The sequence below is a fragment of the Phascolarctos cinereus genome, unplaced genomic scaffold (genome assembly GCF_003287225.1).
Source record: "Phascolarctos cinereus isolate Bilbo 61053 unplaced genomic scaffold, phaCin_HiC Scaffold_9;HRSCAF=440, whole genome shotgun sequence".
Lineage (NCBI taxonomy): Eukaryota > Metazoa > Chordata > Mammalia > Diprotodontia > Phascolarctidae > Phascolarctos > Phascolarctos cinereus.
Genome location: NW_027556402.1, coordinates 112343544 through 112362072, shown reverse-complemented (window position 1 = coordinate 112362072; position 18529 = coordinate 112343544). Strand labels below are relative to the sequence as shown.

The following is an 18529-nucleotide window of genomic DNA, read 5'->3' as shown; positions in this document are numbered from 1 at the left end:
TATTTTTCAGTGTAAGGCTATTATCATTTTTTCATACATATAAGATTTTTTTCTAGTTCTGTAACAATGCAATTTCTATTCCATTCAAGTAAATTCAACCCCAAAGTTGCTGTTGCCCCACAATAAGACATGCACCCACCCCTCACCTAGGATACTTTATAACTGGTGTTTCTGAAAAATCTATCTTTGGGAAAATGTCCCAATTAGTGAAAAATAAATGGCTGTTGTTACCTGGCAAAATTACTTAGTTCACTGAATTGACATATGGACCATCTATCACTTCAATTGAACCAAACAGACACACAGTAGTATTCAGACATAAAATCTGGGGCAAAATACAGTAAACAAAGATAATGTAGTGTAGCCAAACGTGTACTCTTGGGCTACAACTCTTTATGGACCTTTCTTAGTACCCTAAGAGAAAGTCAGAAAGTTTACTTTATCAAAAACTGAAGGCAAAACAAAAAAAGATGCATTAATAAATATTGCTAGTTTATGAGATGGCTGATCAAGTTTCTAAGCCAGAAAGGGTTAGAAAGGAACTTTTATTGCACCAGTCTGAAACAAGTTAGAAGTTCATAGGTATTTTAATACAACCACCTTAAGTCACATAAGAAGCAACTAACACACTAGTGAGAAAGAGAAAAGGGAGATTCAGCCACATAAGCTCTATCACAGTTGGGGTCTGGCAAACTCCGTAGTCCATAACAACCACAAGCTTGGGTCTGCCATGTCAGATGAATCAATGTGGATGTGAGGAGGCAGTACACAGGATTCCTAAGACACCAACAATATGCTGGTTAGAAAAGAACGAGAATGAAAAACAGCCAATTCTCCCCAGGTCACAAACTTGCTGAGGACAGCGGAAAGCTCTGTAATACTAAAAGGAATGAGGGTGGAAAAACAAGTCACAGAGACAATGCCTAACTTAATGAAAGCTAGTAGGCAAACTTTGGTCAGTACTTCAATAATTTCACTTTAAGATGCAGACTTCTACGACATGGAGAAGTCCCATAATTTCTAGCTGTTAGTATAAATGAGTCCATTCCCCTCTACACAAACTTGCTCACATTAAGACCACTCTAACTTTGTGTCATCACACATAGAAACTTGTGTGTGACTACCAGACAAAATACGTGAAGGAGGAAGGAAATTATACTCTAATTTGACCACAGCTTAAGAAAAAAGTCCCTAAATTTTAAAAAATCCACATCTGTAAGGATAGTTAAATTATAAAAGTCTTTTTTTTAAAAGCAGAGGTTTTTTTTTATTCCAGGTTACTGAGCAAAGTACCATGTCCTAAAAAAAAACTCTTTCAACACTGTTTCAATTCTATATCTTAAAATGGGGCGTGGAAAACAGTTCTGTATTTTCTTCAGAAACTACAACCTAGTCTATTCTATCACTCAAGTGTTGTAAGGCAGCTAGTGATTGTGTAGAAACAAACAATATTCTTTTATAGCCAATTTTTAAGCATTTCCAGAAGAATACTGGATGAAAACTACATTTCCTTGCCTCCTGAGATTGGAACTTTTAGCTTTATTCAAACCTAATAATCTAAACATATCTATAAATGTGGCTTTCATGAAGATTACCTATAGGCAATTAACAAGCATGGGCTATAAAGGTATGATTTTTCTAGCTTTAACTTTTCTTCCATAATTCAACCATACACACTTACCCTAAAGGACTTTAGTATTACCTTCAGCAACTGTTCTAGCTCACAAAATGGCCGATGTGATCACCACCAGCTCGCTAAAGCATTTTTGGGAGCATAAAACAATTAGTCATTAAAGATTTTTACCCAGCACCATCAATACTAAAATGCTATCTTTCAAAGTGCTCTCAAAATTGTAGATAACAGATAAATTTAATCACTACTCAAATTGGTAGTACCAGAACTTAAGAATTTGGCTAATGAAAATAGCACAGAGGTAAATAACCATTAATACAGTACAGTAGAACTTTTCTGAAGGTTACCAGAAAAAAAAAATCTATTTTAGGTTACCAAATTCAAATAAATTACATTTGTTTTTATAGTATTTTCTAATAAAGAAAAAAGCCACTACATTAATTTTTGGCTAGGCATTATACATGGCATGCAAAGAGAAATCACTATGTTATTTGCATAGCATGGTCTCACTCAAGCTTCCTGATCAAAAAGTAGATAATCTCTTAAACATGAAAAAAGAGGGTATGTTTCACATTGGTATATACAGATATAAAATATAAACTACATTTATTTTTTTACAAAGAAACACAGATGACTAATACTGTGTTATTCAGAATCAAATCTCCCAAATGAGGATAGAGTGCAACATGCAAAGGGGATAAATGGGAATACTGGAGGGACCAGTGAAAGGTTAAAATAAAAAAAAAAACCCACACATTCTCATCACACATTCACAAATGCTACCTAAGGTAACAAATTAGTTTTAAAACACAAAGCAAAACCCATCTTCTAGCAGCATCCTCTAGAAAAGGACTGGAAGTCACAGTCATTTTTTTTTTTTTAGAATAGAGCCAACAATCTGAACATGCATATGGTGAATGATGAACATAACCAACAGTGCATGAAGAACCAAAAACAAAACAAAAAAACAAATGAAAAAACCCAGTAGCTCTCCATATAAACTTGTCAAGCTAAAAAAAAATATTCACGTTTACATATCTCTTCTCACAAAATATTTAGAATCTGTCAGTGCATTAGTGTTAAAGTGGCATTAAAAAATTTCTGCGGTTCTAACAGGTGCAGAATTATTTTCAAAATGCATAGCATCTACATTTCATCTACATTTCGTTCGAGTAGGCACCATGATATTTACACCAGTGCTAAGAATTCTTGGTGGGAACAGCCATATCACTGAATTTCCTATTTTTTTCCACAAATATCTATTCTTGCCTGCAATCTCAAGTTCAACAAATCGCTCTAAAATTCAAAAATATACCCTATGAATATTAAAAGAACTATGTACAACATTTCTAAGACACAGGTTAATCGGCTGCCTTATATGAAATATTAAAGAGAAAACATTATTCAAGTTTGACAGATATTGAGATGAAAGGCCTTTGGGTTGGAAGCATATCAAAGACAACAGTGTTGTAGGCTGAGAATTTTTTAGCCCAGTTTATGACTAAGGCATTGCATAATAAAATATACATTTCTATTTGGTGCAATGTTATCTTTTTAGAATTTAAATCATGTCAAACACTATATTTCTGTCATTTCAGTAAACATTGTAAGCATACATTTTCAACACCTTATATCACAAACTCAAACTGTATGAGGAGGGAAAAAACACTACTAAATCTACCATGTTTTATATTATTAAACAATTTTTTTTTATATTTTACACACTTATTTTCTAGGTTCCTATGGGGGAAAGGGAAGGGGAAAGCGACACTCAAACAACTGAAATCAAACAAACTTTCAATGAAGAAAAAAAATGTAATGCCAGGAATTCACTTGCCCCTAAGTCTCAAGTTGAGGTTACTTGGTTAGGGAGAGAAGCTATTTCCAACTTCAAGATTTTTTCCCCCTTTCTTTAAAAAATAAGACAAGCCTTTGGGAACATTAAGCCATTCCACTCTGTAAATGGTTTTTACTCTATGCTCTCCAAAAGTAACCATTTCTAAGTGTGTTGTCCCCTGTGACCATCTCCCATCCCTGATCTTCTCCTATCTCCCCTGTATGGTCGCCCTCTAAAGTTGCGATGATACTGATAACCTTCTTCCCTACTTCTGCTGGGCTGCCCTTTCCAAGACTCATCATTTCTTGAGTGCTGGTAACCTCCTCTACTAGAAGAGTAGCCCCAGTCATTTTTATACTTCCTGCCTCCATATGTCTGATTGTAGAACTGTTTGGATCTACCACTCTTCAGAATACTGGACACTTCGTTTTCATCCTCAGAACTCTCTTCCCTTGCTCTCTGTACCCTGTCTACCGAACTGGCCATCGGGCTGGCCAAGTGATCAGTGGGCTTGGAATCTTTGATTTTTTCTGATCTTTCTTTAGGATTGGTTACGGTTCTTTTAATAAGCTCAGGTTCTACAGCTAATGGCAGGGATTCTCTTTCTGCATTTAACATCTGAGGAAGATTAGCCTTCACTTCTACAGAACCAGTAGCAAAAGCTTTTTCCCCTTTAGGCATCCTAGGTAGTGACTGCTCAGCCTGGCCATCATGCTTACTGCTTACACTGGCAACAGGGAGGGGGAGTGTTGCTTCACCTCTCACTTCTTGAAATTGATCTGCTGCTGAAATTGAACTACATTCTTTAGATAGATCTGGGTTTTCCAGAGGGTGATCTAGCGTTCCTTTCTCATCAGGAGGCAGGACCACATTCTGCCTCATTACGGGATTTTCTATAAAACCCTGAAACGGATACCCATACCATAAAGGAGGAAAGAAAGGAGGTGCAATGGGGACTGCTCCTAAAAATGGATTAGGTCCAAAGGATGGCTGTGGAAATATGTTCTTGCCGCCCATTGATTCATCATAATCAGCATGAAGCAACTGTCCAGGGTTCTCAGACTCAATATCGCCCTGATAAGGAATCTGTCCTTGGCTTTCCGACACCTGAGACGTTGGGATAACCAATGGTGAAGAGAACGTTGGAGACCCAGTCTCAGCCTGTGCCTCACGATCATTAGCATTAGCTTCAGTTGGCATAGGAAAGTGTGCCTCTGCACGTGCACAGTCATTTTCACTCTGTGATGAAGGAGCTTCTGAGAACCAAAGGTTGTGAGGATACACTGGAACTTGAACCTTTGGGTACATCCTGCAAGCAGCTATGTAAGCCTGGTGCAGAGGGTACAGGTAAGAATGTGGGGCCCACATAGGACAGCTATACGCCTGCAAGAATGAGAAAAAGGACAAAGTTAAAATGTTTTAATAGGTGCTTTTGACACCTATTATTGGTTACGACACAACTGGTGTCATAAATGTTTTTCTGGTCTGTAAGAAGTCAATCCATAGCTCAAAACAGTTTGTAATAAAGCAAAGGAAAATAGGAAACAATTCTCTAACGTTATACTTTGTCTGGCTTCTCCTACCTCTAGGATTTTAAAGAGTCTCTTGTTTCAAATGATCCAAGCTACCAGTCCCTGCCAATAACAAGTGAAAATTTCAGATATAGTATAAGGAAGTGCTACTGCAGCTAATAATTCCTAGAAACCACTCAGAAAAAAAAAAGTGATGAAGGGAAAATATCTATTTCAGAAAATAACCAGGTTACATAGTAACTTATCAAACGGCTGACAGCTAGACATACAATTACTGACTCATTACAATCCGGCTATTAGCCAAAAAACAAAGTTCATAATCACACCTACCCATCTAAAAGCATCGTCTTCATTTATGAAAGCTGGGATAGGATACACAATTCCATTTTCCAAATAACCAGGAGTCCAGAATCCAAAACACACCAATGACAGTACATCACCTCGTATCTATCCTACTGAATCCTCCTAGCTCAAGTTGCTTCTCCTGCTTACCGTACAGTAAAGCCAAAAACCTGTTTCCTGTTTTAGAAGTCCCATTTAACTTTACTGACCAACCCCTCTCAACGAGCCAGGAAAAATAGATGTTGTCAGAGATGAAATCAATACCTTTTCCCAAAGTCAAACAATGAAAAACCATGCTTAAGAGTAATGGAACTGTGTATACTAGATAGCTAACTGATTAATAAGCTAAGGAGTTAATTATCGTTATTTCAAAGATATTGGTTAAAAAAATTTTAAACCCCAAATTAAAAATTAGCTTTTATTTCAAGCAGTTTCTGTTTTCAACTGGGGAAAAGTTATTAAAAGTTTTACATCATTACCTTCACACCAAGATTGAAGAAAAATCGTAGAATATTTTTATCTAAAGAAAAAAGAATATAAGTTTAAATCACATATTAAAAATACACACAAATTTACATAGATTTTTCCTTTCCTATCCTCTATGATATAAAATACTGAAGCCATGTCTGCTTCAGCAGATTTCATAATGCATCAAGGCTGCATTGTTAGTTCTTTTATCTATTATAGCAATTTGTAATTGTCAACTTTAGTTTTACCATCATAAGAAAATGGGTTCTGTTACAACATGGTGGTAACAAAAAACTCTATGGATGCCTTTTCTGAGTTGTGTCTGATAAAAATGAAAATGATTAAAAAGAGACATTTATGTGTCTTCTTAAGTCTGCACATAGTTCTTTATTCACTTAAAAAGAAAGCCCTCAAAATTGACTGCTAAAGTTACATGAAGTATGATACCAAATAGCTAAGATCCTAAATCATACAGAACATTTGTTCCTAATGTTAGCTGTATAATGTTAATATTGGCTATGCAACCATTTTCACATCAGTACGACACACAGAATTGCTGATTTCCCAAACACACAACACCATTGAGTAATCAATCTGGCTTATGTCAAATTTAGCTCACTAGGGTCTACCAAAATAATGTGCTAAAATTTAGCAACAAAAATTGATCCTTCATATTAAAACATTTCTTAACATTTAACAAAAACATTTGCTTATCCTGGTTTATGAGATGGGCATAGCAAACAATCCCAAAATAGTGTCTACAATTTAATAAGAAAACTCAAGAATGACTGTACAAAATCTCTTGACTCCAAGTCTAATGATCCCTCCACTGTGTCATATTATCTCCCAATATGACAGGGAAAGCAGCAGAAATACAGACCCAAGAATTTTTGAAAAATACTTTGTATCCTCCAATCTTCCCTTCAAAGGACTTTTTTTTTCATTAACAGTATTTTTTTTCCAATTGTATGTAAAGATAGTTTTCAATATTCATTCTTGTAAAATTTTGGGTTCCAAATTTTTATCCCTCCCTCCCTCCCCAAGACAGTAAACAATCTGATATAGGCCACACATGTACAATTGTGTTAAACATATTTCCACATTATTCATATTATGAAAGAAGAAAGAGAATGAAAGGGGAAAACCATGAGAAGGAAAAAAACTAAAAACGGGGGGGAAAACAGTATGCTTCAATCTACATTCAGACTCCACTGCTCTTTGTCTGGACATGGTTAGCATTTTGCATCATGAATTGTAGGACTCCTACCTTTTGGTTACAGTCCTGTTTAAAAATATGTTCCTCCAAAAAAAAAAAAAACATGCTTCCTATGGTTGAAACAGTACCCACAACAGAGTCAAGATCTGATAACTCCTTTCAATTCCACAACAAAACTCAAGTCATTTCTCCAGACTAGAAGATGGCTTTCTGAATTATTTTAATATCAGACTTAGAAAGTGTAAGCTCCTATAGGATAAGCTCATTATGTTATATATCTTTCTTAACTTTTCTGTCAGATGCTTTGGCACCTGGGTAAAAGACTATGGACTCTTACCAAAAAACAAAAACAAACAAACAAAAAAACAAGTTCATGGACCCCAGGTTAAGAACTCGTTTAAAAGTATTTATTCACATCTTCCTCCACCTTCAAAACAAAAAAAACACTTCACTGATGTTATTCTGTTTCACACAGTATCATACTGTATCTCTCCTCCCTTTCACAGCCTAATTCCTATCTACACAAGCTGTCCCACACGCCCATCTTGTTTCATTCACTTCTTAACTCCTTACATTGTCTTCTGACTTAACTGAAACTGTTACACCCAAGGTTATCAATCTTCTCTTTATTCCTAAATTTGATGGACTATTCTCTCATGCCTCATTCTTTCTCTCTGAAGCATCTAATATGATGACATACATACAATATTCTCAGTAAAATCTCTGTAGCTTTCCTGACATTGCTCGCTCCTGGTCTCCTGTCTGAGTGCTCCCTATGATTCTGTCTTGCAGCACCTTTTCTAACTCTATACACTCTCTCTTAGCGATCATTTTCCACCTAGCTGCTTTCCTGGACTTCATGATCTCCAAAAACACATCTTTATGCAAGGTGAAAGGAACTCTGAAACTCTCATCTCCTTCCCTGGCTAAAGAACTTCCTCTTCTCCATCCTCCCCACCTGATTGTCAGTTTCTTTATAAGTGTCCCCCCCCCCCACCCCTGGGGCAAAATTAAATTGCAAGTTCCTTGAGAGCAAGGACTGTTATGCTTTTCTTTGTATCCCTAGGACTGAGCACAGTGCCTAGCACATAGGAGCCTAATAAATGTTTACTGACTGACTTTCTGATCTATAAGTTCATTCACTACCATCTCTTCAATTATTATCTCTATGTATCTCTTCTCAAATCTACATATTCATCCCCAGTCACTTGCGAGCTACAGTCCCACATGTCAACTTCATATTCCCAGTATCTCAAACTTATCATGTCCAACCAAAATGGAACTTGGAACTCCCCCCAACAAAATTCCTTATGTTTTTAATGGCATCACGTTCTCTTCCTTCTCCTTTAACCACTTACCAGAGCTGATCAGTTAATAATTCTACCTCAAAAACATTCCTCAAATGACCAACAACCTTCATTCATGCCATCCATCACCTTTTACCTAGACTATTGCAACAACTTTCATCTTTTCTTTATTCAATCTAGCCTCCAAACAACTGTCAAAGTGATCTTCCTAAAGCTCAGATCTGACTATACTACTCAAATGCTCAAGAAACTTCAATGACTCCCCAGTTCTCTAGTACAAAATACAAATTATTCCTCTAATTTGACATCTAATGACCCACACAATGCCTCCAGAACACTTTTCTACATATTCAGCATTTCAGACAAAAAGGCCCTTGGTTAATTAACTATTACCCAAACTTGGAATGCTCTTTCCTGTATTCAAACCTTTGCAAAGGCTGTTCTCCTTAACTGAAACACTTCCTTCTAACTTCACTTCTTGGTATATGCGTGCGAGCGCGGACACACATACACACTCACACTCTATTCTTACCACCACCAATTTCTTTAGGGGAGGTCTTACTTTTCATTTTATTCTTGTGCTCCCAATGCTTTGCATAAAGTGGACACCTCAAATACTTATTAGGCTATACTCTACTGTATAATGAATAGTCAAGAATAGCCTATATAATCCAAATAAAAAAGTCACTTTAACCTATCATTGTGCCTTATGTGCCACTTGGTCACAAGACATTAATAAAAAGTATGTCATCCAAATTTCGTGTCTTTTTGCTTGTTTCTTTAATATAAGAAGCTTCTTTATTGGCAAAGACTGTTTTTCATTTTATCTTCATAACCCCAGCAACTAACAGTCTTACAGACAGAAGGCAGTTGATGTTTATTGGATCAGATGAAATCTGATTTTAACTCATATAACTATTAGAAGTCTGATAAACCAAATAATTATTAGGACCACAACGAACATTTGCTTCATTAGAAGCTAAAATGAGAGAATTGAGACATACACTTTTATTAGTACTCAATTTGCAAAAACATTTGGCAACAGCATCCCAAAGCAAATCCTTTCACTGACACATTAACCAGACTTCTCAATACCACTTAAATCATACTTACCCTATTATTCCCCAAATCTGCTTCTGCTTTGTGAAAAACTCCTAATTTAAACTGGGAATACTCACCTTTAGGTAGATCTTCCCCATTATGACAGAGCGAATGAGGTGGGGCAATGGCTTGCTCGCCCTTTTCATTTAAAGGAAACCCTGGGTACAATGGGTCTTGGTAAAGGCTCAATGTCTGAGGCAAAGGCATCAAAGGTTGATTAACTGCTTGAATTGACATAGGAACAGGAGTAACAGGGGCAGGTGTTAATTGAGCTTGTGACACAGTAGAATCTGGTCCAGAAGTCTGTGTCACTGAAAAAACAGGAATCTGAGCAGGAACACCTAAAAGGAATGCAAAAAATTACTCAAAGCTAAAAAACAATTTCCAAGTATAAGGAAAAATTTATGCCAAGAATATGATCTCAGAATTTAAGAGGAGGAACATTAGCAATGTCTAGCCCAGAGGTTCATAACCTGGGGTCCATATCCCCCCCAAAAGGTCTGTGGATAGATTTCATGGGTCTCATGAATGTGGAACTTTTTATATTTTTTTAAATATACCCCAACATTACTGGATTTCTTTGTAATACTTTGTATATCCTTTTAGGCACATAAAAACATTATTCTGAGAAGGAATCCATAGGTTTCACCAGACCGCTAAAGGGAATCATGACACAAAAAAAGCTCAGAACTCATAGCTAACTTCTATCTGAAACACGAATCATCTAAAACATTCCCAAGTGGTAAGTGAACTACTCTCCTCTACCACTTCCAGGGACGGAAGACTTACTATCCCTCAAGTCCACCCAATTTTGGGATAGCTTTAAATGTTAGGAATTTATTTCTAATGTTGAGACCAGATCTACCTCTCTGTGTAACTTCTACCCATTCATCCTAGGGAAGTTCTTTGCAGCCAAGTAGAATTTTTATCTCTTCTCACATGACATCCTTCAAACCTGAGTACACTGAATGTGTCCCTCTAAGACTTTCCTTCTCCAGACTAAATATACATGGTTCCTACAGCCAATTTCCATACAAGTTCCCTCAACAGCCAGTTGATTTCCTCTAGATACATTGTAGCACATCCACTTTCTTCATAAAAATGTGAAAATATGACCCCCACAAAGTACACATCACCCATTCTGGATACTATGTTTTTATTCAATCAAGATTTAATTTTTTTAATACTATATATGGCTGTTAAATGTGTGCAGACAAAAATTTCTTTTGCAATAAACATCAAACGATGCCTACTGAAGAACAAAAATATAATTAACAACAAATCAAGCACATGATATTAAATGACATACTATGATGACAAAATATAGGAGGAAATGAGTGCTGCTCTGATTTGCCATTAGAGACGATGATATCGCAGAAGACTTGGTACGTAATTCAACAAGAGTATTTCTTTTCAAAAATTTTTTGCAATTAACAAACATTTATTTTTTCTCTCTTCAAATGCCTTCTACTCCCCACCCCACCCAAATTGAAAAGGAATGGATACTACAATGGAACATGTAATTCCCCAATACCCCTACAAAAAACAGACAATTAACAAACCCTGCTGGTAGGGGAGAAATACAGGAGCATAGATCCTATGGGGAAAGTTGCTTGTGCTCTTCCTTATACTTATTCACAATGCTCAGAGCCTTTATTCATTCCTGAAAGTTAGGATAAAAAAAATAACAAACTGAAAATACTGATTTTCTTCCCTAACCTGTTGGTCCATAAGTTGTTGGTTCACTTGGCCAGACTGGCACAGTGGCTGGTAAAGAAGGCACTGTGGGAGGCAGATGCACCTCTGAAGGAACCTGAAGGGGAGCTGGACTTGCCAATAACACATGCTCTGCTGGATTCTTAAGAAAAAGGAAGGAAAGGAAGAACAGAGTTAGGAAAGAGAGAGAGAGAGAGAGAGAGAGAGAGAGAGAGAGAGAGAGAGAGACACGTTCTAAGGCACAGCAATCACTTTATGCGACACTTACACCCACCCAAAGTTGATTCCTTTTTTTTTTCTAAAAAGGACACAAATGAATTCCAAGAACAGTGACAAAACAAAGTGCTTAAAAAAAAACACTAAATATTTACTGCAGTTTCCTTATGCTAGAGGTAAAAAGTAAATCAGCAGTTAAAGATATGTCCCTAAAAGAAGCTACCAAAAATCACAAAAGCCTATACGAGAGCTAGGAAAATCCCACAAAACCAAGACCATTAGACTATAAACTTAAGAAAAATCTCTGAATAAGAAATCTGGGTCAATCTCTAGGGCAAACTTCCCATTTACTGGATTTTAAAATGGTCTTAATTTCCCCTAATCTTATTAAGGAAATAATTAGAATTGAGATTGTTCTGGAAAAAAAATAACAAAATCATGAACTTTTCATCTCAATTGGGGTATAGTTCAGGTCTGACTCTCACAATAACTTCTAAGTTATGAGATTCAGACGGCTGCTATAGAACCGAGATATGAAGCAGATGAAAAAAAATTCATCCACCATATACAAGGTAGCATCAGAACTTTTCAATAAACAAAGTTTGGTTTTTCCCCACGTGAGTGACAAAAAGCACATGTGGTAACATGTGGAATCTGAAAGTTTTCTACTCATACCCAGTCTTCAGGCACAAAAAAATACTCCAGGCATGCTAACTTGTAAACATTATAAAGTATCAAATTAAATGTGCATATACTTCCATTTCTACTAAATAGGAAAATCAGCTCAAAAGAACTAGTGGTTGCCTAAAAAAGAAACAAATACTAGTAACTTTACAATTACTAGTTTATGAAGGTCAAGAACATGTTCGCTTTAAAAAATAATGAACCACCTAAAGATAATTATGCCCAAGAGTGTAAATTATAATAAATCCTCTCATGTAAAACATAGGCTCTATCTTTTCTTAGATTGTCACACATAGAATCATGACTCTAGATTTAAAAGACTGCTTTGGAAAAAAAGAAAACATGCATACCTGTTCAGCTGGAGATGGACCCTCGATCTTCTTCGATTTTAAAGGTGAAGAAGCTGGTGGACATTTTTCATCATCTTCAATATTCTTTGGAAACTAAACAGCCAAAGTGATTTTATAATTTAGAATTCTACAACATACATTCTAATATCTTCCAACTCTCTATCAACAAAACCCATCCTGAAATGAATATTTCAAATATCTCCTCAAAAATATTTAAAGGATATTGAGAATCTATTATACTAAATTAGTGTGCTAGGAGGCTGTTGGATGACGGTACCAGAAAAATTTTATGTCAACACCACTTGGAAGAGTTTTGTGATAGTATGGCTCCATGACAGTTTTATACTATTCTGTGAAATTCTAATCCAACACGCTATAGACTCCTCTTCCAGATCTGAGAATCTGGCAGTACTTCTTAGATGAATCAGTATAGCCTGAAAAACATCCTGCCCTGACTTCACCAAATTTCTAATCTTTACATATTCTTTTCTTCTTCTATAGCCTACAGCTAATTACCCCTTAACTATACTTCATCTCATTTTCAGATCCATTCCTACCCACTCCCAGCTAAGCTCCTCCAATAAGTCGCCTCTACACCAACTAGCCTGGAGTATATAATGGAAGCAGTGGAGTACAGGGGATAAGCTCCAGGCACCCTTGGACAAGTTTCTTCACCTCCCTAAGTCCATTTCCTAGACCGCAAGACTTCCAAACCCCTCATAGCTCTCAATCCGATTTAAAGCAGAGAGTAGTACCAAGCTTGGGGACCCAGAGCCACCGTTCTGAGAAAGACTGCTGACTGAAGACAAAAGAAAATGAAGGACTTTAAGTGGCAAATAGTGATCCAACAGGGAAAACGAGCTGCTTCCACTTCTCCCTGAGACAGCAGACTGTTGCTACTTATGCTGAGTTCGTTTTAAAAGGATCATAATTTCGAAAACAGTTTTCAGAAGTGACATAAAAATACACATCCCTGTTTTCTACTCCATTTGCATCTGGAAATTATGAATGTAGTGTGCTGAAAATGATAACGTCTCTATCTGAAATAAATACCAAACTAAAAAAGATCACTGCCAACAGTAGAATTATTCAGCTAACTCCTGACTTTTAACATTACAAAATTTGCTAAAACAGAAGTATGGCCTTCAATCCAAAGGGTCTTTCTCTTAAGTGAAAACTTCATTTGTGTATAAAGTATTGAAGTCTAAGAAAAAAAAAAGAATGATATAATAAAATTAAGTTCAATACATTTACCTCTGGTGTGCTTGCCTCAAGTTTTTGATCCACGTGTATCTGCCTGGGATTTGAATCTGTAAACCAAAAGAAAAACTTCTGAATGGCCTAAAAAGTAAAATCTGTAAGCTCAATGACAAGAATGATAACCGATTAAGACAGAGAACTAAAGGGAAAGAAAAAATTCAATCTGATTTTGGTTTTGAAAAATTACTAGCTTAAGGCATTTAAAGCATAAATTATTTTGGCTGTTTTCATCCAAAGATTTTCTAGAAACAAGTTCTTTCTTTTGGATTATTCATTTATGAAACAAATCCTGCATTTAAGTGTCTATCCAAGGAACCAAGTAAAGTGATGTGAGGCATACAAAGGTAAGACAGCTCTTGCCCCCACAGAATGTAGTCTACCAGAAGATAAGATATACAGGAAAAATGAGACATATAAAGTGCTAAAGGATTTCACAACAAAGATTACTTATAGCATGGGGGAATCAGGGAAAGCTTCCTTAGGATGTGGCAGTGCAGAGACTATATTAGGTAGAAGGAATAATATAAGAAAAAGCTAAGAAAGTTCAAAGTGTATTTGAAAAATAGCAGCCTATTAAAGTCTCTAGTACATATTAAAGGAAGTAATGTAAAATAAGGCAGAAAAGTTAAAATGGGGTAATAATAGCACCTAATTCCCAGAGCTGTTGTGAGGATCAAATGAAACAATAAAAGCACAAAGTGCTTAGGGCATAGAAGAGGCTCCCCTCCCAGTATCAAGGTAAAGAAATTAGGTAGTTGGTGGAAAATGGACCAGTCAACAACTATTTATTAAGTACCTACTATACAACCGTTATCAGGTAAGGCAGTGGGAATACAAAGATAAAAGTGAAAGTCTGTAAATAGATACATACAAAATAAACAACATGAGCACTAAGAATTTTCATTTTAAAAAACAATAAAACTTTATTTTAAAATGTAAAAACCATCCTTAACTCCCACCTTAGAGACCCCTGTCTTTGAGAATGCCCTCAGGTAAACAGATCAGTAAAGGCTTCAACCAGAAGGTGGCACAAAAGCTGATCTTTCAGTAAAGGACAGACAGAGATGAAGGAAGGTATGCCAATGCAAAAGCACAGACGAAGAAGATGGTGTAGTGCCCTGTGTGAGCAATAGTGAGGCCAGGGAGACAGGACAGGGCTGTGTGGCGAGTGCTGTGGTCTGTGAGGCTACAAAGGGCTTTAATGGCAACCCAAGGAAGCTTCTATATGCTCAAAGGTCCACAAAAACCTCCATGACAGAAGGGATGACAACTACCATTACTGACTAATGATGCTATGAATGTTTTAGGAAATCAGAAGAGAAAACAGGTTGGAATCAGGAGATAGTAACTTTGGTGGGGAACATACTGACCTTCAGGTAATGTTGGCCAGCAGACCATGACTATGGGTCTGCAGCTTGGGAGAAAAGAAGAGGCTGCATTTACCAATATGGAAGTCATTAACATTAAAACCATAGTTGAAAGTATTAGAAAGGATAAGATCATGGAGGAAGAAGGTGTTAAGAGAAGAGAAAGGGGTTAAGAATGAAACCCTGAGGAACATATGCATTAAAAAGATGAACAGTGATGTGAGATTATGCATGTGGGTACATTTGCTTAATAAAAAAGAACTGTTGCCTAACTTGTGAATTTATACTAGGCAATCATACAATCATCTGTATTTGGTAGAGTGCTAGGCCTGGAGCCAGGAAGACTCAAATTCAAATTTTCCTCAGATACTTACTTGCTATGTGACCCTGGGTAAATCACTTAACCTCTGTTTGCCTCATTTTCCTCAACTGTAAAATGGTGATAATAAAAGCACATACTCCCCAGGGTGGTTGTGAGGATCAAAGAAGATGACAGTTGTAAAGAGCTCAGCTCAGGGCCTGGCACATACAAGACATTTTATAAATGTGAGCTATTGTTGCTGCTGCTGCTGTCAGTCACTACTATGACCACAACTACAACATACCTTTATCTCTTCGTTCTTCGGCATCAACTCTTCGCCTTCCTTTTCTCTCACTCCCATGTGGTTTTCTCTGCATACAAGTATTACTGGTCTGAACAGCTGCCTGCCCAACTGATGAGCTCTTAAAAATGGATACAAACAAAACTCGAGATATTGTGTTAAAACTTTAACTAAAAATCCATGTTAAGTTTTTGCTTCTAACTTTTCAATCTAACAATTTACACTGACATCATATGAGTCTGTTGTGAGCCCACACGAAACAGGAGGCCCTGATTTGTACCACCTACCCCAGAGACAAAATATTACACATATACAAATAATAAATAAAGCACATCAAGATGTCTAAGCCTGTGAGAAAATGAAAGCTACAGCATTAAAGCAAATAGAAAAGCTTCTTCAGTTATATTAAAAATGCTTACCAGTTTATTAACAGAAAAAGAACCCTTTCTATCTAGGAAGGAAACTCTAACCCATGGCTATTTCTACACATTGGTCCCAAAAGGCATTCCCGGGCTTTCTGAGAGCAACTCTTCTAGATAATGATTGTTTTATGTTCTATGTGGATGGTACGCACCATATTCAAGAGAACTTTTTCACTTGATCCCCAAAGTGGGGGGGGTTAAGGGAGAGTATTGAGTATTGATGATCAGCTACAACTATAGAGCATATTTCATTCAGCAGAAATAAACCTGAATAAACAGACCTCAAATAAACTTCAAAGATAAGCCAAATAAACAATATAAGTATGACTACAACAAACATGATAGTATGTAAATGCCCAAATACCAGTTGTCCTCTTCAAAACTGTCCATATATATTTATTCTAAAAGTGCTACATTCCTGTAACAGGTATTCCAAAATAATTCTGCAAATCCCTGAAAATGCTTTCAACACAAGTTAAAACAGTTTCAAAGGAGATTAAGTTTTGGCCTTTGAGGTTGAATTTTTAACTTCAGAAAGAGAATTTGGAGATAAGAATAAAGTGATCAAGCTGGAATATTAATAAGGCATGAATTGATACAACTGATAATCTTATGTGGCTAAAATTGGCTTGAAACACCAAAATGTGTGGTGGCGATCCGCAGAGTAAGCCCACAGCCTCTCTTGGTTACAACTTTGAAGGATGACCCTCAAGGGGAAATGTAAACTAGCTCATTTTTTAAAAAACTCAAGTCTTACACTTCAGGCATGTCTGACTGAATGCCAAGTTTTCTGCTTCATAATAAGGTTAGAAAGGCACAGTGAGGAAAGAGCTCTGGGAAGTCAAGGTGCTTGGGTTCTATTCCAGATCTTGCCATAAACTAATTCTGAAATCCTGGAGGAAAGTTCAGGACTGAGCCTCAATACCTCATTTTACAAATGAGGTTGTTAGATGGAAGCATGGTCAACATACCTGCTAGATCTAGAATTCTATGGTCCTATTTATATAAGAGGAAAAAATAAGAAACAACTCTTTTTGTTATTTCTCATACGTACAGAGAGGGCTGGAAAAGCCTGTTCATCTCTGTGCTGAATTTCATACAATAAACGTGATTCTTCAAAAGCTTCTCTCTCTCTTCGCTCCTCTGGAGAAAGTCCAAAATGACTTCCATCTCTGCCAACGTGGTCTGAATCCTCAATCCTCTCACGCTCTACTTTTCTGTAAGGGCAATTTTTGTCATTCAAAAACATTGGTAAAACACACTGAGCTCCAAAAATTACACTGATTGTTATCCACAGCAAATGTTTAATCCTAACTTTGCTTCATTCTGATGTGCGAAATTCATCTGGCTGCCCTATGTGTTCTTAAAAAAATGTGAACTTGCTTAACAGTAACCTAAATTCATTGCAAATTCACAACTCAAAAAATTTTGTTATCCAATTCCCTAGTAAGTTGTGGGTTTTTTTTTTTAATTTCTGCAGTATTAATTCCTTCTTATAAAGATAACAAAGTGGGGGCAGCTAGGTGGCGTAGTGGACAGAGCACTGGATTCAAAAGTGTCCGAGTTCAAATCCGACCTCAGACACATAACACTTACTTACTAGCTGTGTGACCCTGGGCAAGTCACTTAACCCCATTACCTAGCCAAAAAAAAAAAAGATAGTGGAGTATTAAATACTAGCTACTCATATTAACTTTTAAGAGGGACAAGTTCAAATCTCACTAACTCAAATGTGATACTTCCACTAAGAAATGGCCTGTAAATGTACTTTGGAATGGCATGAAACAACATTCGAAAGAAGGAAAGGCAGTATGTTTTTGTTTATCATTAAAATGCTAAGGAAGAGAGTATATATTTGTAAATGAAGATACAAAAATAACTTTTAAATCCCTAAAGAAAAAAAAAAGAAACCTATATGCTACTAAATACACAAAACTATCAGAGCCATGATTTATCACGTTAGGACATTTGTTAGGTGAAAACTATTTACACCACTGTGAATAAACACTATATAAATAATTTATGGTCATAATGAGTTTTCTTATTAAGAAAATTAACCAGTTCTTCCTGACTCTAAATCCTGCCCTGTGAACACAATACATAATGTAAGATTGGTTTACTATAATTAGCAAACCAAATTTATTTAAAATTCTAAGTAGTTAAGATTCCACAACTGAAAACTAAATAAAAAAAATTTTTTTAGACTTCTGCTTCTGAAATAAAGAGCCACAAGACACATAAAGCACATCAGGGTCCTTTACCCAGTTCACATAATGAAAAGTAAAAGAATCAACAGTAAAACCATTAACTACAAAATCTTAAATGGAGATAGCATCTAACAGCAACACAGTGTAATTGAGTTTATAAAAGATAATGATCAGTGCCTCTCAAACTGGTCAAATGGTCATCCTAAGAATGTTTCTGAGATGGGAATTAGAAAGGATTTTGTATACATTATTTATTTGACAAGACAATC

At 36.3% G+C, this 18529-nt stretch overlaps 1 protein-coding gene across 1 annotated transcript in view; it reads right to left on the bottom strand.

Annotated features, from left to right (window-relative positions):
• Nucleotides 1-2864: 2864 nt before the first annotated feature.
• The window catches only part of OTUD4 (OTU deubiquitinase 4), a 53746-nt gene continuing 38081 nt past the window's right edge, over nucleotides 2865-18529 (bottom strand). Inside the window, 8 exon segments of the mRNA XM_020978283.2 lie at nucleotides 2865-4853; nucleotides 5824-5864; nucleotides 9514-9777; nucleotides 11156-11294; nucleotides 12403-12495; nucleotides 13657-13712; nucleotides 15635-15752; nucleotides 17108-17270. Coding sequence (XP_020833942.1) covers nucleotides 3633-4853; nucleotides 5824-5864; nucleotides 9514-9777; nucleotides 11156-11294; nucleotides 12403-12495; nucleotides 13657-13712; nucleotides 15635-15752; nucleotides 17108-17270 — 2095 coding nt within the window. The 3' untranslated portion in view covers nucleotides 2865-3632.